This window comes from Coenobita brevimanus, chromosome 64 (assembly GCF_032717465.1).
Source record: "Coenobita brevimanus isolate Jiangsu-jjx chromosome 64, ASM3271746v2, whole genome shotgun sequence".
NCBI classification, from domain to species: domain Eukaryota; kingdom Metazoa; phylum Arthropoda; class Malacostraca; order Decapoda; family Coenobitidae; genus Coenobita; species Coenobita brevimanus.
In genome coordinates this window covers 3,060,158-3,083,948 of record NC_137017.1, presented here as the reverse complement: position 1 = coordinate 3,083,948, position 23,791 = coordinate 3,060,158, and the positions used below count along the sequence as shown (strand labels likewise).

The following is a 23,791-nucleotide window of genomic DNA, read 5'->3' as shown; positions in this document are numbered from 1 at the left end:
CTGATGCATCCCCAGCAGTGTGTGTGTGTTCTTACCTAATTCTTACCTAATTGTATCTTTACAGGAATGAGTCAAGCTCGTACTGTCCCGTGTCTTAGACCATATTTATCATACATATCCTTAAATTTGTGAATTGTTTTGGCACACACTATTTCATTCGGTAGTGCATTCCATTGATCAATTGCTCTGTTTGGGAAACTGAATTTCCTTACGTCTTTATCACCTCTCTTCTTATGCAGTTTTTTGCAGTGTCCTCTTGCTGATGCTTCTCCATATGTTAAGTAATCATTTATGTCTGTTTTCTCCTTTCCTGATATGCACTTATATAGCATTATCGTGTCACCTCTTTTCCTTCTTTCCAGTAGTGTTGGTAGATTCAGTTTATTTAGTCTTTCTTCGTAGCTTAGGTCCCTTAAGCTTGGTATCCATCTTGTAGCGGCCCTTTGAACTTTTTCAATCTTGTCTATATGCTTTTTGAGATGAGGACTCCAGACTACTGATGCATATTCCAGGGTTGGTCTAATGAATGATGTTATTATCCTTCTTAGCATGTCTTCATTTATGTATGTGAATGCTATTCTCATATTTGCAAGCAGTGTATACATGTTCTGTACCTTCTCGCTGATGTGGTCAGCCGGAGATAGTCTGTTATTGATAATCACACCTAGGTCTTTCTCTCTTTCTGATGTGTATAGGGTTTTATTTCCTAACTTATAATCCCAATCAGGTCTTTTTCCACTTTTATCAAACTTGATTACATGACACTTGTCCACATTGAATTGCATTTGCCATGTACTACTCCATTCATGAAGTTTATTTAATTCTTCTTGTAGCTCCCTACAAGAGTCTGTGCTAGTAATTCTCCTTTGTATTTTTGCATCATCTGCAAACATATTCAGATAGCTCTCATTTCCAGTGTTACTGTTTATATCATTTATGTACACTAGAAACATGATTGGTGCCAGCACCGAACCCTGTGGTACTCCACTAGTCACTTCTTTCCATGATGAGTAGTTTCCTCTTAGTACTGTCCTCATTTCTCTTTTTATGAGAGTCTTGCATCCAACAAAACAGTTTGCCTCGAATTCCTCCTTGATGGTACAGCTTCCATAAAAGTCTTTGGTGTGGTACTGTGTCAAAAGCTTTCTTGAAATCTAAATAGATACTGTCCACCCATCCTTCCCTTTCCTGTATTGTGTTTGTTACTCTGTCATAGTAGCTCAACAGATTAGTAACACATGATTTTCCTTTTCTGAAACCAAACTGTCTTTCTGTTATCATACTGTGTTCTTCTAGATGATTTACCCAAGCTTTTCTTATAAGTTTTTCTAATACCTTGCTTACAACACTGGTCAGTGATACTGGTCGGTAGTTGAGAGGATTTTGTCTATTTCCTTTCTTGAATAAGGGGACTATATTTGCTTTTTTCCAAATATCAGGTAGTTTCCCTTGACTCAAGGATTTCTTGAAAATTAAAAATAATGGTTTACTTAACTCCTTTGCACATTCTCGTAACACCCAACATGAAATTTCATCAGGACCACTTGCTTTTCCTCTGTCTAATCTACTTAACTCCTCTTGTATTACTTTTTCTGCTACTTGTATATCTGGTAGTATGTGTGGACATGCGTGTTCCACATATTCCCTCTCAAAATTTTTTTCTTCTGTAAAAACTAATTGGAAATTCTTATTTAGTGCTTCACAAATATCTTTCTCTTGTGTATAAGTGATTCCCTCGTCCGTGATGGATTGTATTATATCTTTTACTTTGGTTTTGCTTCTGATATAGCTGTAAAACAGCTTTGGTTGATCACTACTTTTATTTATTATATCCTCCTCAAACTGTTTTTGGGCTTCCCTCCTTATTCTTGTATAGTCGTTTCTTGCCTGTTTGTAATTATTATACTCCCTTTCACTATTGTGTCTTCTGTATCTATTCCACAACAAATCTCTTCTTTCTTTTGATTTTTTACATTCTGTATTGAACCATTTCTGTATTTTCTTATCTGCTTCTTTGTGCTGTGGGATGTACTTCTGGACTCCTATTTCATAAAATTCACAAAATTTTTTATATACAGCATTTAAATCTTGTCCTCTAAGCTCATTTTCCCAATCAACTTCTAAGAAATACTTCTTTAGGTCTTGATAATTTCCCTTTTTATAGTTTAGTCTCTTTTTGTAACTGTCATTGCTGTTTACTATGTCATATGCTATCCTGAAGTTATAATTTAGTACTGCATGATCGCTTTTGCCGAGTGGAGGGTGATATATTAAACTGTCAATGTCATTTTCTTGCCCAGTAAATATTAGATCTAGCACTGAAGGTACATCAAGTCCTCTTTTTCTAGTGGTTTCCCTCACGTGTTGCGTTAAGAAAAACTCTTGTACGAGATCCAGGAGCTTTTGGTCCCAACAGCTTTCTTGGCTATTTATATCTAGAGTATTCCAATTTATATTTGTATTGAAGTCCCCAGTTAGTATAATTCTTTCCGATTTCTCTTCCATTTTATGTAGCAAGGATCTTATACTCTGAATTGTACTCTCTGCCAGGTCCTCATATTCGTCTCTTTCCCATGTGTTTGATCTGGGTGGCATATACAAATTGGCTACAATTACTTTACCTTCAGATGTGTCGATCTCTACTGCAATCAGTTCTACTTGTGATGGTATATCTAGGTTTATTTCCTTGACTTTTAGATTTTTCTTAGTTAATATTATAATTCCTCCTCCTTTTTTTAAATTTCTGTCTCTTCTCCATATATTGTATTCCTCTAAGTTTAGTATGTCATTGGATATCCTTGGTGTTAATTTTGTCTCAGTTAGGCATATTATTTGTGGTTCATTTTCTCTGACATAATCATTCATCTCTAGTAATTTAGATACCATTCCATCCACATTTGAGTACATCAACTTTATCATCTTGTTTATATACTTGTCATGACATGGTTCTACTAACTTCCTCCTTTTTCTTCCATCCTGTTTGTGTACCACTTTCGTACCTGCAATCCTATTACTTTGTAGAAAAATTTCTTCTTGTCCTCTTCTGATCCTCCCTCATTTTTTGTTTTTGCTTCCTCCCTTTTCTCTTTCAGTAATTCCAGTTCCTCTTGTGTGTGTGTGTGTGTGTGTGTGTGTGTGTGTGTGTGTGTGTGTGTGTGTGTGTGTGTGTGTGTGTGCGTGTGTATGTATTTACCTAGTTGTATTTATCTTGTGTGATATGCAGGAAGTGAGCAGTGCTCATGGTGTCCTGCCTCCGTGTCTCAACCAGTCAAACTTTGCTATAAACTTATTTAAGTTTTTGGACTAGACGATCTCTTTGTGCAGGCTGTTCCACAGGTCAGTGCATCTTTATGGAAAACTGTATTTCTTGATATCCTTCAGGCAACTTGTCTTTTTCAATTTCTTTCCATGTCCTCTCGTTGCTCCCCCATCTCATACAAACAGATCGTCTTTGTCAATTTTGTCTTCTCCCATCCTGGCCCTGAACACTGCAATCATGCCATCCTTCTTGCTTATTTCTTCTAAGGAAGGCAAACCCAGTTTTTCTAGTGTTTCTTTGTACAATAGATCTGTCAGACTAGGGACCATCCTGGTTGCTGCTCTTTGTATTCTTTCTATCTATCTATTGCCAGACGCCATAATTCCGTACGGGGTGGCCATTTGACTCTGAGTTATTTGTTTTACAGGGAGGGGCACTAACCCTTCACCAACCCACTTGACACGTAGGGAGCACGTATGGTTTGGTTATATGGTTACCACCCAGCGTTGTAAATGGTTTCTTGGCTTACTGGAAACCATTTGGCTTGTCACTCAATGTAAAACCACCTGTAACGGAAAGAAAAACAATAAGTAGTGGCAGGAAAGATGGGAGAAATAGGAAGAGAGGAGGGCAGGCACAGAAAAAGAATGATAAAGGCTAAGGAAGAAGTAGGCAGCACTACATCAAGTGAGTGGATGATGGTCGCCACCACCTACCACTAAATAGAAAGTAGAAGCCGAACCCCAGCTTGTGGTTTCGATCCCGGGTCTCACTAACCAGACCCAGTTATATACCAGTGTTGGCTGCTGTATTCTTTCGATTTTATTTATTTATTTTTATGTGAGGACCACACCACTGCCACATATTCCAACCTGGGGCGAATCATGGCCACTATCAAGTTTTTCATCATCTCATCCATGTATTGAAATGTCACTCATATGTTTGTCAGGAACTTATATGTCTCTCTGACAATCTTGTTAATAAGTTTTTTGGGTGACAAATGATCCTGGACCAACACTCCCAGGTCCTTCTCTTTCTCTTGCTTTTGTGATTGGTTCCTTTCCTATCGAGTAATTCAGTGATGGCCTCATTTATCTATTTCGAATATTTGGCATTTTTTTGCATTGAGTTTCATTTCCCATACCCGGCTCCACTTTTTTCCTCCCTACTGATTCTTGTATATTCAAGATCTTTTGTATTCTTCTTTTGTTCATTTGTTACCTCTCTTCACTTGTTCCACACCGCATCCCATTCTCATTTTGCTGTCGCACACCTGTTGAACCAATCGTTTTTCCAGTTCTCTCTCCCACTTACTCGTGGCATATAATTTTTCCACACCGTGATGATGATGATGTTAACATAAAGAGCAGTGAGACAATACTGGAGGCAGAGAAGTGAATGGGCAGGCATGGCGGTGAGTTTTGATGGTAACTAAAAAATGATGATGGTAACAGCAGTGTTAATAATATTTTGTTGATCTACAGAGGCGGTGGCTGAATCGGTAGAGAGGCGGCCTGCAGTCCTGATGGACCCAGGTTCGAATCCCGGCTGGGGCAGGGAACAGTTTAAGGATTTGAATGTCATAAAAATCAGACTTTCCTGATCTACCAGATGACCCGCCGACATGTAAAAATACCCCCGCTAATACCAATACACCAGTCCTGTATGAGACAGCCCTAGCATGTATTCAATATGGATGGTGGGTATTAGCGCCGAAGTGATGACATGTCGAGGTGTAGGAGGACTACTGGGTCTTAGGATAAGCTACTGCACCTGAGATATAAGACCTGAAGCCTTTGCCCAGAGTTGGACACACACACACACACACACACACACACACAAAGTGACTGCTGAAGGTACGCTAGTTGGTGACCGTACATGGTGGTTAGTTCCAATGATAATGATGAAAATTAATAATGATAATAGCGACAGTAGCCTAATGTTTAATATTCTGTTGCTCCACAGAACAATGAGTGGGTGCTGGAGGTAGTGTGGGTGGGCAGGCGTGGTGGTGATGGCAGGTATCTGCGGGCCAAGCCTGCATCAGCGGGCTCTTGGAAGTGTGAGGGTGGGCTCAGGGAGGAAGCACACCATTCCCACCTACTTCATTATTATCCACCTCTTGCTCCTCTTCTACTGCAGCCACCATGTGCAGGCACAGAAGTGCATGGATTTGGAAAAATATCAAAAAAATTGTAAGTTCTCTCTATTTTTTTTGTAACTCCCTTAATCCAGTGACTTTTCATCTTGTGCTGCCTCTACGATACACGGGCTGAGAAGTGCATGGGTAACTGGTCACTCTCACATAAGACTCATGGACTGAGCAGCCTAGCCTCAAGCCCATATGCTCATAATAAAGTGATAAATGATTGGTTAATTGATACATGTATGGAAGGCAAGCTTTCCCCATCTCAGCAGTAGCAATATTATGAAATCTGCAGACTACAGATGAATTATGCAGAATATCTTGTCAGCAACTGGATGCACAGGATAAACACTACTTCGTAAATCTTGCTTTCATTGCAGTACCTCCAAGACGATACCTGTACCACAAGTGGACCCAGAAGGAATTAGTAATAACCCTAGACACCTCTGAGCGACTCTCACACCAGCTAGCCACCGCCCTCGCTAAAATTCTACTCAAGGCAAGTCTTTAGATCTTTCTTTCTTTTTTTTATGGATGATGATGATAATGATTATGATGATGATAATGATCATTATTATTATTATTATTATTATTATTATTATTATTATTATTATTATTATCATTGTTGAGTGAAGACGAAGGAGAGCTGCAAGGCTTGGTGGATGAGTTTGGGAGAGTGTGTAAAGAAACGGAATCTAAAGGTGAATGTAAGGACGAGTAAAGTGATGGTCTTTGAGAGGGGTGAAGTCAGTGAATGTACAGCGAGGTTGGATGGTGAGGAATTGGAAAATGTGAGTACGTTTAAGTACTTGGGTAGTGTGATGAGTAAGGATGGAGGTTTGGAGGGTGAAGTGCTTGAAAGGGTACAGCAGGGAAGAGAGGCTGCTGGTTCTTTGAAAGCAGTGATAAGAAACAGGGAAGTGAGCATGGAAGTGAAAAAGTTACTACATGACAGTATCGTGATACCAACTCTAACGTACGGAAGTGAAGCTTGGACGTTGTTGGAAGGACACAAGTCAAGAGTGAGAGCAGTGGAAATGAGTTATTTAAGAGGAGCCTGTGGAGTCACATGGAGAGACAGGCTGACGAATGAGGATATAAAGGAGCGTTGTGGTGTGGATGTGGATGTGATAGGAAGCGTTATGAGGAACACACTGAGGTGGTTTGGCCATGTGGAAAGGATGAAGGGTGAAAGACTGACGAAGAGAGTGTATGTGAGTGAGGTGGAGGGGGGAAGAGGGAGGGGGAGGCCGAGGATGAGATGGAGGGATGGGGTGGAGAGGTATATGAGAGAGGGGGGTGTGAGTTGGGAGCAGGGCAGTGAAATGGGGGGGGGACAGGGCGACTTGGAGGCGATTTGTTTGTGGCCACCCCAAACGGGATTGAGGCGTCTGGCAATAGATAGATAGATAGATTATTATTATTATTATTATTATTATTATTATTATTATTATCATTATTATTATTATTATTACTATTATTATTATCATTATTACAGTATTATTGTTATTACTGTTACAGTACTGTATTATTATATTATTATTATTACCCCTGGGGGGTAGGGGTTTTTTTTCAAGAATACTCCCCCAGTAAGGCGACTAAAAGGGTTGGCGGAGGGTTAGTTCCCCTCCCTGGAAAACAACTAACTAAAAAAACAAACAAGAAGCCTCGGACAAGGACTGACCAAACGATGACGACCCAGGACCGGACAAAGGACTTGGTAATGGGTACATGGAATGTAAGAGGAGCGAATGATGAGGTGAAAGAGAGAGAGATTGTCCAGGTGCTTGAGGGTGCGAAAGAGGATGTATGTGGAATAACTGAAACAAAATGGAGAGAAGAAAGTGTGAGAGAATGGGAGTATGGATGGGGTATATGTGCAGGAGTAGGTGAGAATGAGAGGGCAAAGGAAGGAGTATGTATAGTTGTGAGTAAAAGATGGAAGAAGAGCATAAGACAGTATGGATAAGTTGGGTCAAGGATTGTGTGGGTAAAGTTGAAAGTTGGAATACAAGTGTGGGCGATTGTGTGTGTGTATGCGCCAACACAAGATCGTGCTAGAAGTGTGAGAGAAGAGTTCTGGACAAATGTAGAAGTGTGCATGGAAAAGTTTGGAAGGAATGAGAGAGTGTTTTTGATCGGTGATATGAATGGTAAAGTTGGGAATGTGAAGGTGGATGGAATAGTTGGTGAGTGGGGTGTGCCTGTTGAGATAGATGAGAATGGGAGTGTGTTAGTGGACATTTGTGCTGGGAGGGGGTTGGTGATAGCCAATACCCTCTTCAGGCATAAAATGATCCACAGGTATACATGGCGAGTCATGAGAAGGGTGGGTGGTGAACTGAATGAAAGGAAGGCAATGATTGATTATGTGTCTGTTGATGAAAGGATGCGAAGATGTGTAATGGATGCAAGAGCTCATAGAGGTTGGGGGAGTGGACTTTCTGACCACTACTTGGTGGTGGCCAGAATTAGGATTCAAGTAAGATGGAGGAATAGAAGAAGGGAAAGACGAGAGGAAGGAGTAGTTGCAAGGAGAGTGGAAAAGTTACAAGAGGATGAGAAAAAGACAGAGTATAAGAGAGAAGTGGAGGAACGATTGGGCAAATATGAATTGGAGCAGATGGGAGACGTGGAAGGTGTGTGTAGGATATTTACAAAAGAAATATGTGCAGCATATGATGTGGTGTGTGGAAGGAAGAGAAGACGGAGGGGGGTGCAAGGAACAGCGTGGTGGACTGAAGAGGTGAGACAGGCTGTGGCACAAAAGAAGAAAGCATACAATGAATGGATGAGAAATAGGGGCATGGAAGAAGTTGAGAGGTGGAAGAGAGAGTTATATGTAGAAAGAAAGAGAGAGGTGAAAAGATTAGTAAGAGAGAGTAAGAGGAGAGTGGATGAGGAATTTGGAAGGTATTTGAGTGTAAAGTGGAGGGACTGTAAGAAAATGTTCTGGAAAGAGGTGAAAAGAGTAAGACAGGGTGGAAGTGAAGTTAGCAGGGGAGTGAAAGATAAAAATGGTAGATTACTAGTGGAGAAGGGAGAAAAAGTGAGCAGATGGAGAGAACACTTTAAGGAATTGTTGAATATAGAGGATGGAAGTAATGCGAGTATAAGTGGCTGGGGAATGGCTGGGAGAAGAAGGGAGGTGAGAAGAGAGGAAGAAATCAGTAGGATAGAAGTTGTGGAAGCAATGAAGAAAGTTAAATTGGGGAAAGCCCCAGGAATTGATGGAGTGTGTGGTGAAATGCTGAAGCATGGGAGAGAGATAGTAGTAGAATGGATGTGGAAGATGTGCAGATTGGCCTGGGAGGAAGGTAGGGTCCCGGAGGATTGGAAGTCAGGTATAATTATTCCCTTGTACAAAAGGAAAAGGGGAAAAAGAAGTGTGTGGTAATCATAGGGGCATTTGTCTTCTTAATATAATAGGAAAAGTGTTTGGTAGGATACTTATTGACAGAGTTAGAGAAAGAACAAAGAAATTAGTTGGCGAAGAACAGGGAGTCTTTAGGAAGGGAAGAGGTTGTGTAGATCAGATATTCATTCTTAGATCTTTAGTGGAAAAGTTTCTAGAGAAGGGAAAGAAGTTGTATGCGGCTTTCATGGATTTGGAAAAAGCATATGACAGGGTGGATAGACAAGGATTGTGGAAAGTGTTAAGAATATATGGAGTAGACGGGAAGTTGTTGAATGCTGTGAAGAGTATGTACGATGGTGCAAAGGCTGCAGTGCGTGTGGATGGTGAACTAAGTGAATTTTTCTCTTTGAAAGTTGGATTGAAACAGGGATGTGTCATGTCTCCATGGTTGTTCAATCTGTACATGGATGGGTTAATAAAAGAGGTACAAGGTAGAGTAGTGGATGTTGGAGTGGCCCAGGTGAGAGTGGCCCTGGTGAGAGAGGATAGTGTTTGGAAACTCCCTGTACTGTTGTTTGCAGATGATACTGTGTTGTTGAGTGAAGACGAAGGGGAGCTGCAATGCTTGGTGGATGAGTTTGGGAGAGTGTGTAAGAAACGGAATCTTAAGGTGAATGTAGGGAAGAGTAAAGTGATGGTCTTTGAGAGAGGTGAAGTCAGTGAATGTACAGCGAGGTTGAAAGGTGAGGAATTGGACAATGTGAGTACGTTTAAGTACTTGGGTAGTGTGATGAGTAAGGATGGAGGTTTGGAGGGTGAAGTGCTTGAAAGGGTACAGCAGGGAAGAAAGGTTGCTGGTTCTTTGAAAGCAGTGATAAGAAACAGGGAAGTGAGCATGGAAGTGAAAAAGTTACTACATGACAGTATTGCGATACCAACTCTAACGTATGGAAGTGAAGTTTGGACGTTGTTGGAAGAACACAAGTCAAGAGTGAGAGCAGTGGAAATGAGTTATTTAAGAGGAGCCTGTGGAGTCACATGGAGAGACAGGCTGACAAATGAGAATATAAAGGAGCATTGTGGTGTGGATGTGGATGTGATAGGAAGCGTTATGAGGAACACACTGAGGTGGTTTGGCCATGTGGAGAGGATGGAGGGTGAGAGACTGATGGAGAGAGTATGTGTGAGTGAGGTGGAGGGGGAAAGAGGGAGGGGGAGGCCGAGGATGAGATGGAGGGATGGGGTGGAGAGGTATATGAGAGAGAGGGGTGTGAGTTGGGAGCAGGGCAGTGAAATGGCGGGGGACAGGGCGACTTGGAGGTGATTTGTTTGTGGCCACCCCAAACGGGATTGAGGCGTCTGGCAATAGATAGATAGATAGATAGATTATTATTATTATTATACCGGTACCAAATGAGTATTACTATCTCTTAATAATGGATGAAGCAACTAGTGGCTGTGAAGGGTCCCACTAAGCCAAGTTAAGAAAAGACATAAATCTAGAGATGTCCCAATTCCTGATTCTGTGTGGAAACAAGCATGAATGTGATGGAACACGGTTAGCATAGAATCCACCAGATGCCACAGAAAGAATATGGGTTGGTTTGACAGCTGAGGTCCTCTCAGGCCAGAGATAACATTGGCTGTTGCATCACCTGGTGGATGCAGCCTCCTCCATCTTTAATAAAGCTTCAGTGGCAGATTTTATAATCAAGGGCATTAGTTACAATGCTGTTCTTATTGCATCAGTCATTATCAAGATGTATCCCTGACAAGCTAGCAATCTATGGAATGGCAGTAAAGATATTTTTTGGTGTCAAAATAGACTACAAATAGAAGAAAAACAGCAGTCATTTGATTAATTTGTCATTGTGGAATATTTGTTAAAGTGCCCAGTGATGTAAACCTTTCTCACTCTTTTGTTTATAGGAAGGTCTGGGTTATCAGAATGTTACAGTCAACCACTATGAGACCACCTTCAACTTCAGTCTTGTTCTGGATCGTCTCAAGGCCTCAGACACCAAGTATGTGATTGATATAGTTTTTGAATTTGGTCCCTGCAAACTGTGATTATAGATATTCTGTTTATGCTACATATAAATTGTTGTGGATGTACCTTATGTGCTGCATAGTACAGTAATGTTGATTAGCTTTCATTTGCAATTTCTTTATTTCTTTTCTCAGTAGAGCCATAATTTGGTCCTATAAACTATTTTTCATGGTGTTCAGCAAGTTTTCAGTTGATGTTCAACTAATAGTACAAGTGCCTTAAGGGACCTGAATTTTCCTGAACTATCTTGACTAGACAAACTTAGGTGCTGACAGGAGATAGACTTGATTTGACTTAACTGGACTGAATTGGCCTAAATGGATATGAATTAATGTGATTTGGTCACCTTGAATGTTTAGGTCTTGTAGACCTAAACTGGTTTGAACAAATAACAACACAATTGTGCTGGTATAGCAAGTAGGTCATGCAGAACAAGGACAGCATAACTGTTCATCCCTTCTCCACAGCAGGATGGAGATACTAGCATAGTTAGTCCTAACAAGAAAAACTTTAAAACACTGGGGATCCCACCCTGATTAAAACCTGGTCCAATTAGAGATGTATCATTGTGCAGTTTTTTTTTTTTTTTTCTTTCCCCCCCCCCCAAGGTGGGGGATGTCAGCCTCAGTTATCCCAGTCAGTGTCGGCATGCACGACTGTAGTTTTAAAGTGTATTGGTGTTGTAATGAGGAGGGGTAAATTGAGATGGTTTGGGCATGTGGAAAGGAAGGGGGATGACAATTGGGTGCAGAAAGTGAGATGTGTGAACAATGGGGGTGGGGTTGTGAGAGGCAGACTGAAAAAGACCTGGACGAGATCACAGAGTGTGACCTTAGGGATAAGGAATTGAATAGGGAGGCTGTCAAAGATCAAATACCATGGAGAACCACCATTTGATGATCAGGGTCAGTGCATGGAAGTATGCTGGAGCCTTTATAAACAAAACGAAAGGTAAAAGCAATGATGTTGTTCACCCTTTCCCTGTGGGCTAGTGTTTCCATGGGGATTAAGAGAATCCTGCCTTGCCTAAAACCTGGTCTGGATGGTGCTCTACCACTGTGCACAAGTTTGTTTTCCTAGATCAGAAACTACCAGGGACTCTAGCATTACCCAGGAATCCTGCTCCCCTTGTGGGTGGGTGGGGGGGGGGCTTTGAAGATGCCACTTAGACTAAACCTGGTCCAAATGGTCCGTCATTTTGCTAAATTCTGTGTTCTAAGGGGAAAAAAATGTATTTCCCAACTTCCCTGTAGAGAGTAGAGAAGTTCCATTCTGCCCAAAATCTAGTCTGGTAGGAGACCTACCTCTGGACAAAGTCATATAATATTATTAGGTAAAATAAATTGATTAGTAAACAATGGCCATATGTAATGGCATTACCTGAGACCCCAAGGCTGTCCCTCATGTAGGATACAGCACATAGGGATCCCACTCTGTCCCTAATCTTGTCAGAGTTTTTTTTTTTTTTTTACTCTGGGCATAGGCTTTGCAGCCTGCATTCAAGGCCCAGTAGGTCTCCTTCCTACCATACATCTCTACTACATGTCACCATTTCGGCACAAACACCCACCATCCATAGTGAATACATGCTAGGGCTGTCTCATACAGGACTGGTGCATTGGTATTAGCAGGGGTATTTTTACGACATGTCGGCGGGTCTTCTGGTAGATCAGTAAAGTCTGATTTTTATGAAATTCAAATCTTTAATCTGTTCCCTGCCCCAGCAGGGATTTGAACCTGGGTCCATCAGGACTGCAGGCCGCCTCTCTACCGATCGAGCCACCCAGATTTTGAGTTCATGAGTAAAAAACTACAGCCGTGCATGCCAATATTGACTGGGATAACTGAGGCTGCCCTCCCGAATCCTTCATGTGGGGCCTGCCCTCAGTCATCCTATCCTTCCAGATACCTGTTCCAGTTGGAGGGCTACCAGTATGCAAAATCTTGTGTTTCTAGGTGCTCCCAGACATTTGCAAATGCTTGGCAACATTTACTCAAAGAATCTCCTGTTCCTCCTCAGTTCTGGAGAAGTATCATGCCACACCCAGTCAGTGGCATGGGAAAAATAATGAGCCATTCTGACTTTGTTTTGAGAGTTACTGTATTTAGGCAGGATTCAGGTGCCGGTACACAGTCAGTGATTGTGCTTGTTGCACAAGAATGTTATACATTATGTGTATATAGAAGACACATTGAGAAAGTTATTTGAATTTACCGGATTCCAGCCTATCAGTCATATGTAATGTTTATGCCTGTGAGGAGTCAGGATTCCATGGGCTTGAATGGTGAGTGAATGGGAGTGTGGTAGTGATGTATCGGATATCCGCCTCCGTGGAGCCTCGGCAGTGAAAATAATGTCCACATTACTATCCACATCCGCATCTTCAGACAACAAAAGCTCCGCATCATTATCCGCCACCGTATTTTCAGATAATAAAAGCTTCGCACAATCCGCTTTCGGGTCAAAGAACCGCAGAGGTTGCTGATCTCCACCCATCCAATATTTCTCCTTTCTCTTTTTGTCATAATTCTTTTTCTCTCTCCTTTTCATCCACAACTCTCCTGTCTGTTCCTCTCACCTACCAGTCCCTCTTCCTCTTTCTGTTTTCTTCTCTATTAGCTCTCTTCCTCCCTCCATCTCTCATTGTTCCTCTTCTCTCTCTCTCTACCTATCTGTCTCTTGCAATAGTTACACATGCTATGTTAATATATAGGCATATCTGAACACACACACTAAATGTGTAAAAAAACTTCGCATCCGCATCTGCAACCGCGGACATGGAGGTAAAAATAATCTGCAGTTGTGTCCGCATCCGCAAAAATTAATATCTTAACCTCCGCAGTTTTATCCGCAACTGCATTTTATGAGAAATAGATATCCAGCTCCGCCTCCTCCTCTGCCTCCGTGGAGCTCTAAAATTTGGTATCTGATACATCACTAGAGTGTGGCCCATTCAGTTAGGCAGACTTTTTGGTTAGTTTCTCATTCAGCCATTTTGTGTGTATTTACCTATTTGTATTTACCTATTTGTAGTATACAGGAATTGAGCAATGCTCGTGTTGTCCTGTCTCCATATCCACATTTATCAAGTCTACCTTTACACACATGAATGTTTTTCTCATGCACCACCTCTTTGTCTAAGTCGTTCCAAATATTTAAGAATATACCTAATTGTGATATACACGGAATGTACTATGCTCGTGGGTTTCCGTCGCTGTTTCTCAATAAGTCGAATTTAACTTTAAACTCGTTTATGTTTTTAGACTGGACGATCTCTTTGTCCAGGCTATTCCATAAGTCTATACTTCTGTAAGGAAAGCTATATTTCTTGATATCCTTCAAACAGCTTGACTTTTTCAATTTCATTCCATGTCCTCTTGTTGCTCTCTTATCCCATACAAACAGATCTTCTTTGTCAATTTTATCTACTCCCACCATGGTCCTGAACACCGCAATCATGTCTCCCCTCTTTCTCCTTTCCTCTAACGAAGGCAAATCCAGTTTTTCCAGCCTCTCTGTATGACAGGTCTGTCAGACTGGGGACCATCTTGGTTGCTGTTCTTTGTATTCTCTCAATCTTGTTTATATCTTTCTTTTTGTGTGGGGACCACACTACCGCTGCATATTCTAACCTGGGGCGGATCATGGCCACTATCAATTTTTTCATCATTTCCTCATCCATATAATGAAATGCTACTCTTATGTTAGTCAAGAGCTTATAAGTCTCTCCAACTATCTTGTTAATGTGCTTTTCTGGTGACAAACTATCTTGGACCAGCACTCCCAAATCTTTCTCTTCTCTCCTTTTTGTGATTAATTCATTACCCAAAAAATAATTCAGTGATGGTCTCCTGGTACTTTTACCCATTTCCAATATTTTACATTTCTTTACATTAAATTTCATTTCCCACGTCCGGCTCCAATTGTGTATCCTATCCAAATCCTCCTGCAGTATTTTACAATCCTCCTCAACCTCTATCTTCCTCAAGATCTTTACATCATCAGCAAACAGACTCGCATAACTGTTCACTCCATCTACCATATCATTTACATAAATCAGGAACATTACTGGCGCCAACACTGAGCCTTGAGGGACTCCACTTGTTACTTCCCTCCATCCAGACATCTTTTCCTTTATTACTGTCCTCATTTGTCTGTCTCTCAAAAAGTCTCTCATCCATTCCAGAAGTTTCCCCTTTAGTCCTCCTATATATTCTAGTTTCCACATTAGTCTCTTATGAGGTACCTTGTCAAAGGCCTTCTCTAAGTCTAAGTACACACAATCCACCCAACCATCTCTCTCCTGTACCACATCAATCGCTCTTGAGTAAAAGCTCATCAAGTTTGAAACACATGACCTTCCACTTCTGAATCCAAACTGACATTCAGCCAAAATATTCATCTCTTCCAGATATTTTATCCATCTGTCTTTCAGGATTCTCTCACACAATTTTGCGACCATGCTGGTTAGAGACACTGGTCTATAATTCAGGGTTCTTCCCTGTTTCCTCCCTTGTAAATTGGTACCACATTTGCCCTCTTCCATTCTTTTGGCACTTTCCCCTCTTCCAGTGAGCATACAATTAAGCTGTGAATTTTATCCGCCAGTTGTTCTCTGCATTCCTTCAGTACCCAATTAGAAATTCCATCAGGTCCTGGGGCTTTCCTTACATCTTGAGTTTTCCAGTAATTTATACACTTCCTGCACCTCCACTTTTATATCTTTCATCACCGGAACATTTCTAATCACTCCCTCCCTTCCACAAGCTCCTTTTCTTTAGTGAAAACTGACTGGAAACGTTTGTTCATTATTTCTGCTTGCATTGCCGCATCATTAAAGACCTCTCCATCTACTTTCAGCTTGGTGATTCCTTCCTTTTGTTTCAGTTTGCCATTAACAAATCTATAAAACAGTTTGGGTTCATCCTTGCATTTGTCAATTATACCTTTTTCAAAATTCCTTTCTTCTTCCCTACGTATTCTTGTGTATTCGTTTCTTGTTCTTTTATATTCTTCCTCTGTTCTGTCGTTACCTCTCTTTCTCCAATTGTTCCACGCCTTATCTCTCTTTTTTGGCTATCATACACCTTCTATTAAACCACTCCTTTTTCCTGTTTTCTTTCCCTCTTACTCTTGGTACAAATTTTTCCACTCCCAAATTATAGAGGTCTAGAAAGATATCCCACTTCCTCTGTATCTCTCTTGTTTCTCTGAATTTTCTCCAATCCGCATTTTCAAAAAGTTTCTCAATCCTGTAAAATTTGCTTTGCCAAAGTTGTATCTTCCTGTCTATGAAGCTCGTCTCTTGGCTCGACGTTTCCTATTAACATCTGGAACTCAATGACCACGTGATCACTTTTTCCCAAAGGACAGAGATATTCCAATGATTCTATTACATCAGGTTCTTTGGTGAACAGTAAATCTAACCTTGCTGGTGTGTCCTCACCTCGAAACCGTGTCTCTTCTTTGACCCACTGCGTCATCACATTATTCATTATTATATTTAATAACATAGTACCCCACGAATCCTCGCCGCCTCCCGAGTACCATTCCTCCCAGTTCACCTCTTTACAATTAAAGTCACCCACCAAAATTATATTATTGCTTTTCTCAATTATTTTTTGCAAGTAGCTAGCCATATCTGACAACAACTCATGGTATTCGTCATCCTTCCATGCTCTCGTCTTTGGGGGAACATACACTACCGCCATATCTCTCTTAACATTCTCTCCAGTTTCTAATTTCATATATATCACTTCAGCCCTGCCTTCTCCCATTTCCACAGTATCTACATTTATGTTGTTCTTCACTGCTATCATCACTCCTCCTCCTTTTTTTCTTTTCTGTCTTTTCTCCACAGTTTGTATTTACCATCTCCCAAATGAACATCAATATCTTCTCTTAATTTGGTCTCTACAAAGCACATGACATCAGGTTCATGTTCTCTCAAGAAATCATTAATTTCGATCCTTGTCGATATGAAACCATCAACATTAGTATATATCACCTTCAAATTATTTTTGACATTATTAATACCCTCTTCTCTCCTACTCTCTGTCCGTACCACTTCCTCAACTTCTGATCTTTCACAACCATCCCCTAATTTCCTTCACTTCTTTTTCCTTTAATACCTTTTCCTTACTTTCATATCAATTTCTCTCCATAAAACTTGTTTAGGTTCTTCCTCTGTCCTCTTATCATTTTTTTTCCTTTACTTCTTCCTTTAATGATTTTAAAGCTTCTCTTTCTTCTTCATTCAGATCTTTTCTTATTATAATATTTTCCATCCCCGCCTCTTTGCTTAATTTCCAGGTCACTTTAAGTATCTCATTTATTACACTTTCTGATGTAAACTTGACTCTCATTGGTCTTGTTTCCCCTTTCTTATAAGGCCCTATCCTCCTTACTTCCTCAATTTCTTTTACCCACTTGTTTCCTTCGGGGTCAATCTTGCCTAATATTCCTCTCACCATGTTCGTGTCTCTCTCGAGTCTTGCGAACCTAACCTTTTCTTCCTCTTCCCTGTTTCCAAATACTATCACACATCTGTTCCTTTCTACAGTTTCTCTCACTATTTTCTCTTTTTTCTTCAGTATTTTCACTACATTTTCTTCCATTTCTTTCTTGTTCATTTCCCTTTCTTCCTGGATGATCTCTCTTAAGCTGACCACTTCTTTCTGTTCTTCTTCTACGTGTGCCCACTTTGCCTTGTGTTCTTCTAGTACATTACTCACCTTCTCCGTTTTATTAGTACTCTCTTCAAGTTTCCTCCTCAGTTCAACATTCTCCCTCTTCAAATTCTTAATCTCTTCATTGGCTGTTTCGTTGGACTGGATTAGACTCTGTATGGTGGTTTCCGTATTTCCTGACACATCCTTTATCACTAGATTCTCTACTTTTTTTTCGAGTTCACTAATCCTCATAATTAATGTTTTCACTAGGTCCATGACATTAGTATTAGCATCAAATCCTTGAAATTCCATTCCCTCATTGTTTACATTTTCGGCCATCTTTAACGTACCGATCAAGTACCTAAACAGCTGTTACCAATAAGCCACAAACATTCATGTATACTATTGCCAACAAATCTTTACATTTTTGGTAGTCTACCAACTTTCATTATTTTAAATTTAAAGAAAGACCCTAGGAGACAGGACAGACAAAATTCCTGAAACTACTCAAGGTCAGGAACGATGCCTTGGACGTCCTCTCTCTCCGGTCTGGATGATGATGGTGATGATGATATGATGATGATGATTTGTTCTATACCTTGGTTGTTGATATCCAATTCAGGAGACTAAAAGACTAAAGATTTGAGACTGAGAAATTTAATATGAGACACCAGAATTATGTCCATAGGGAGTCTCTGGTTAGTGATGAGAACAGAATTGTTGAAATGTGTAAAATACATCACAGACTGTGAAGCCACCACACTAATGATATCCTGAGTGTAACATGTATTACTGTACAGCAGCACAGCAAGTCAGCATTAAAAAAATTCATTTTACCATTAAATCCACAGTAACTTACAGAAAAATAGAGTACAACAGCTGTTGGCAAAGTTATTTGCTGTTGTCTTCCTAATGTTCAGATGAAAATGTGTGGCCAAAATTGATAGTGTAGAACTATTCCGTGACCCAAAATAAGGAGTACTTGTACAGTAGAATAACTTTCTTTCAGTGATATCCCAGAGGCGATGTTCAACATGGAGGTGTGGGTTCCGCCAACATCCAGTGATATAAAAATAACAGCGGAGAGTGATTGTGGCAAGCATGCTTCAGGAGGAAGGTGAAGTGATGGAAACCATGACATATATTTTAATGCATCAGTCTCATTATTTATTTTCAGTTTTTATGCTTGCTTCCTTCAGATGGTTTTATGCAGCTGCAGGAAAGGCTGTTCTAGTTGGAGGGTTTAGACATAGCTTTCATTAACCTGTTCAGTATGAGAGATCTTTCCCAAGGTAAATATCATCATCAGGAGATAGCAAGAATAAATTGTGAAATTACATCACTGTACTGAAGGGGTTAAAATTCCAGTAGGTTGCAAGATTGCCATAGTTTGTCAACCGTAGCTTGGCAGAGATTTTCATCTTCACAGCTTGTATCATGTAGCTCAATGACAGAATATGATAATACTGCAGCCACTCACCTATTCCATTACACTTCAATATGACCAGCACCATATTCTGCTGCTGCCTTGTTACAGGTCATAATTCAAGATGGAGAACTTACAGTTTTAGACCAAAATGTACTGTACATATTACAGTTCTGGATTGGTAATAAAGTAGACCATAGATAGATGTAATTACTGATCATTTCCAGTATATTGCATCATACTATAGACTTGTTTGATATTAACACTGCAGGAATCTCCTTACAGCATACTGGGATTGTAGGGTAGCATAAGGTAATACTACACAAAGTGGATGGTGAGCATCCTCACCTTGGCACCACATGTTTTTCAGGCTCATTATAAACTGCATGTGTCTGATGTGACACATAATTCTAGACAGAGATTCATTGTGGTATAGGCATTCAGACAGCTGCATGTGGCTATAATGGTTACATAGTTATCAAAACAAACTAGCTATGAAAAGTAGGGTTTAGATTGTGTGTAGATCATTCGTTTGTTTTTGAAGGCTTCAACATGCTTGCATGCGTCAGCCATTGTCACATAATGGCACATTCCATGCTGCTCGATCTCTGTCATCTTTCCTGTTCAGTCCCTTATCCTTGAGGTCACACTCAATGACCTCTTCCCATGTCTTTTTCAATCTACACCCACCGCAAATTGACTTAGGACCTAATGTACACACAGAATTGCTATGGGAGAGTTGTCTGTCTTTGCTTTGTGTTTCCACCCCTACCAAGTGAATATTGGGGACAAGAAGTAACTGGCAACTCCTCTGGTGTTGGTGGGAGTTGTTGAAACACTCAGCAAGTCAGTGCTTGCCCAGAAGTGAGAGTGAGAGTATATGTTCCCGTCACTCTGAGCTTGCACCTCCCTCTTTTCTTGTATGCATCACTGTTTTTCCCTGTTATTTTCCTAGAGTTGAGTTGTCATGCCTGGAAGTACTGCTTAAGGGATGAGAGGGTCCATATCATTGCATGGAGGTAGAATAATGCCCCTATCAACAAGATCTCTGAACGTACTGAACGCTCAAAGTCGACTGTCATGAAGATTCTTGCTGCAGCGCATGGCTTGCCACCTGATGTTGTACCAGAGCACAGGCATGGCAGTAGAATGAAGAGGACGACTTCCAGAGGTACAGGTACGCTTCTGAAGAGGGAACTAATCAAGAATCTTCAACTGACAGCAGCAGAATTGAAGAGAATGCATCCCCAGCTGTTACAAGACGTCTCAATTCAAGCTATCCAACACCGCTTGGAGAAGGAGCTGGGTTTGCCAAGAAACTGCTTCTCATGAAGAAGCAGCACATTCAGTTTCCCAAGAAGTATGCACACTGGACACTGGATGAGTGGAGAAAAGTTATGTTTTCCGATGAAAGCACATTTCAAGTGTTCCAGGTGCGTTCTGCCAAGGTTCATCGCCCTGCCTCCCATAGTCGATGTGACCCTGCTTACACGGTACCAACTGTTAAGCACTCACAATCAGTAAAGGTATGGGGGTGTTTCTCAGGTGAAATGGGAAGGGGAGGCCTCTACCTTCTTCCTAAGAACTTGATGATGAATGGTGGCCGGTACATTCAAGTTCTGAAAGATCATTTGTTAAACTTTTTTGCTGTTCGTGGGTGCGACTTTTTCGTGCACGATTCAGCTCCATGTCACAAGTCAAGAAAGGTGACAAAATGGCTTCAGGATAATCGGATTGAGGTCCTTACTGGCCTGGCAACAGTCTGGATCTAAATCCGATAGAAAACTGCTGGGCAAAGATGAAGAAAATCATGGCAGAGAGGAAGACACCCAATCTGGACAACCTCAAGACTGAACTGACAAATGTTTGGTACAAAGAAATGTCCTTAGATTACTTTAGAGATCTAAGTGATTCCATGCCAAAATGCATCCAACTGGTCCTGAAAAACAAGGGAAACATGATTTCATATTAATGAATGGCATCTCATGAACAAACATTGTGATATACTATGATTTCTGTGCTTTTTAATACCTTGTGGAGGAAGGTCCTAAGTCAATTTGCGGTAGCTGTACCTCTCGCAATCCTACTCCTAACATTAACACATCTCACTTTCTGCACACAGTTATCATCCCCCATCCTCCCCTCATTCCCAAATCGTCTCAATCTACCTCTCCTCATCACAACACTAATACGCTCCAGTCCCATCCTACCCCTCAACTCTTCCATCGTAGACCTAGTCCTCCCAGGCCTCACACTCAGGGATGCACTGCACATCCACCTAATCATTGTCGTTTCTGTATGAATGAGCCTGCTCTCATCCTCTTCCATTACTGTCCAAGTCTCACCACCATATAGCATTACACTCCTAACACATGCTACGTGCAAAGATCCCATAGCATGGAGGGATAACCCTCTCAGTGTCAGGAGAGGCAACAGCTCCTTAAACTTCTTCCATCCACTTCTCACATTAGCCACAGGACTAGCTCCAGCCTCACCTCCAGCACATAACATGTCTCCCAAATAACAAAACTCTTCCATACACTTAAGAGACTAGCCCCACCTCCAGCACATAACATGTCTCCCAAATAACAAAACTCTTCCTCACGCTCAAGAGACTTACCAGTAAGTTCAGTCCTTTCACGCCTGACAGTCTCCACCTGCTCTCCCCAACACACAGCACACAGGAAATCAACATTATCTAGCCGTCTGTCTCCAATACCCCAACATCCCTTATGCATCCACTTATCATAGACACTGCACAAGATGGAATTGGTACTTCCCATGTCCATGTGGCAAATCACACATGGCCACTCTCCCTCTTCTTTGACAGCACTACCACCAGCCATAGTTACCATCACCTTTGTTTTATCTGCATTTACTCTTAAGCCCTTGTATGTAGATATGTTAACTTTTTTGAGTGAGTGAGTGATAATAAACAGTTCAGTGTAATAGGAAATTAGAATGACATTCTTTTGTTCTCAGAATTAATCAGGCAAACCTATTTTGTAACCTGTAATCAAAAGCTTCTTGGTATTGTTGGTCAGGTTTGGATGGTATGTATCAAAAAGCAGTTACACGGATGCTGGAGTCATCACAGACCACTGGCGATCCTTCCAGAGGATTAAAGTTACTCGCCTTTTTGCTCTATCTCCAGAAGAAGACATCTGGTTGCGACAGCACTTGACTCGGAAGCCATCTGGAGATGGGTTAGTATATACGACTATATATATATATATATATATATATATATAGATATATATATATATATATATATATATATAGATATATTTATTTATATAGATATAGATATATATATATTTATTTATTTATAGATATAGATATATATATATATTGCCAGACGCCTTAATCCCGTAAAGGGATTTTATGGAGAGGGGCACTAACCCTCCACCAACCCACTTGTTGACACGTAGGGAGCAGGTATGGTTTGGTTATATGGTTACCACCAAGCGTTGTACCGTAAATGGTTTCTAGGCTAAGAGGAAACCATTTGGCTTGTCACTCAATGTAAAGCCACCTGTAAAGGAAAGAAAAGCAATAAGAAGTGGCAGGAAAGATGGGAGAAATAGGAAGAGAGGAGGGCAGGCACAGAAAAAGAATGATAAAGGCTAAGGAAGAAGTAGGCAGCACTACATCAAGTGAGTGGATGATGGTTGCCACCACCTACCAGAAATATATATATATATATATATATATATATATATATATATATATATATATATATATATATATATGTACACTGTACATACATATTTAAACTAGATACTTCATGTTTTCTTTTCCTAAATGCCTCTGACAAGTGAAGTTACTGTTATGTAAGCAAAATATGCTGTAATATTTCTTGTATTTCTCATTGCCTTCTGAAGAATCACTGATTATAGTGAGTGTGTATGCCACGAAACGTGTCAAGCACAGAATATTCTCATTACATCCATCATGATAGGCAGGAGATTGTCTGTCTCCCTATCTGTTGGTCTTCCTGTCCATCTCTCTTTCTGTCGGTCTGTCTGTAGCAAGATACCTTAATCTCAGAAGGGGTACCTGTTCACCACCATTAGGCTGCCTTTTCTCCAACTCACATCCCCTTCCTCATATACCTCTTAACCCCATCCCTCCATCTCGTTCATTGTTTCCTCTCTCACATAAACTTTCTAGTCGATCTCTTCTCTCCCCTGAATGTCATTAATCGTTATGAGTGAACAGGTGCAGCAAGCGAAGTGAGCAAGTGTAGCAAGGCAATGTTCACTCTACATTCAGCTGAGAAATGAGCGGCCTGACCCGACCGCGATGGTTTTCAGAGGCTAATAAATTTTCTGCTGTGTGAGATAGAGAGAAGACTCTTTCACCAGGTAGTAGATACAATCAATAAATTTTGTTTTTAGCTATGGCATATATTTACTCATGAGACCAAAGAATCCCCTTGGAATCCCAGCATTCCAAGGGAATGTACTGAGGGCATCATTCAACATGCTCCACTGTGATATTGAATTAGAAAAGATTTCCTCTTATAACACTGTGTTTTCTTGCGTGAATTCTAACAGTGAAATATCGGATATTACTCTCATGATTTTACATAAACATTTTTTCAATGTTTTGGGGGTGAAATCAGCAAGGGTAACCACCCATTTCTGGCCATTAGTGCCAACTTTAACATATGGATGAGAGACTATGGTGTGGCATGAAATTGAAAAGTCAAGAGTAAGAGCAGTGGAGATGGGACTGCTTAGGAATGTATGTGGAGTACAGAGGGTGGATAGGATACAAAATAATGTGATTCATGAAAGGCATGGAGTGAGGAAGTCGGTGGACACCAGAATTGAAGAGAGTGCACCAGATGGTATGGTCATGTGGAGAGAATGGAT

At 40.7% G+C, this 23,791-nt stretch overlaps 1 protein-coding gene across 1 annotated transcript in view; it reads left to right on the top strand.

Annotated features, from left to right (window-relative positions):
* LOC145404616 (uncharacterized) overlaps positions 1-23,791 on the top strand; it is a 291,194-nt gene that overhangs the window by 204,532 nt on the left and 62,871 nt on the right. Inside the window, exons 2-6 of the mRNA XM_080276137.1 lie at positions 5,225-5,454; positions 5,786-5,904; positions 10,693-10,787; positions 18,495-18,602; positions 21,956-22,117. Of these exons, the coding sequence (XP_080132263.1) occupies positions 5,274-5,454; positions 5,786-5,904; positions 10,693-10,787; positions 18,495-18,602; positions 21,956-22,117 (665 nt within the window). The 5' untranslated portion in view covers positions 5,225-5,273. The remainder of the gene's footprint in view (positions 1-5,224; positions 5,455-5,785; positions 5,905-10,692; positions 10,788-18,494; positions 18,603-21,955; positions 22,118-23,791) is intronic.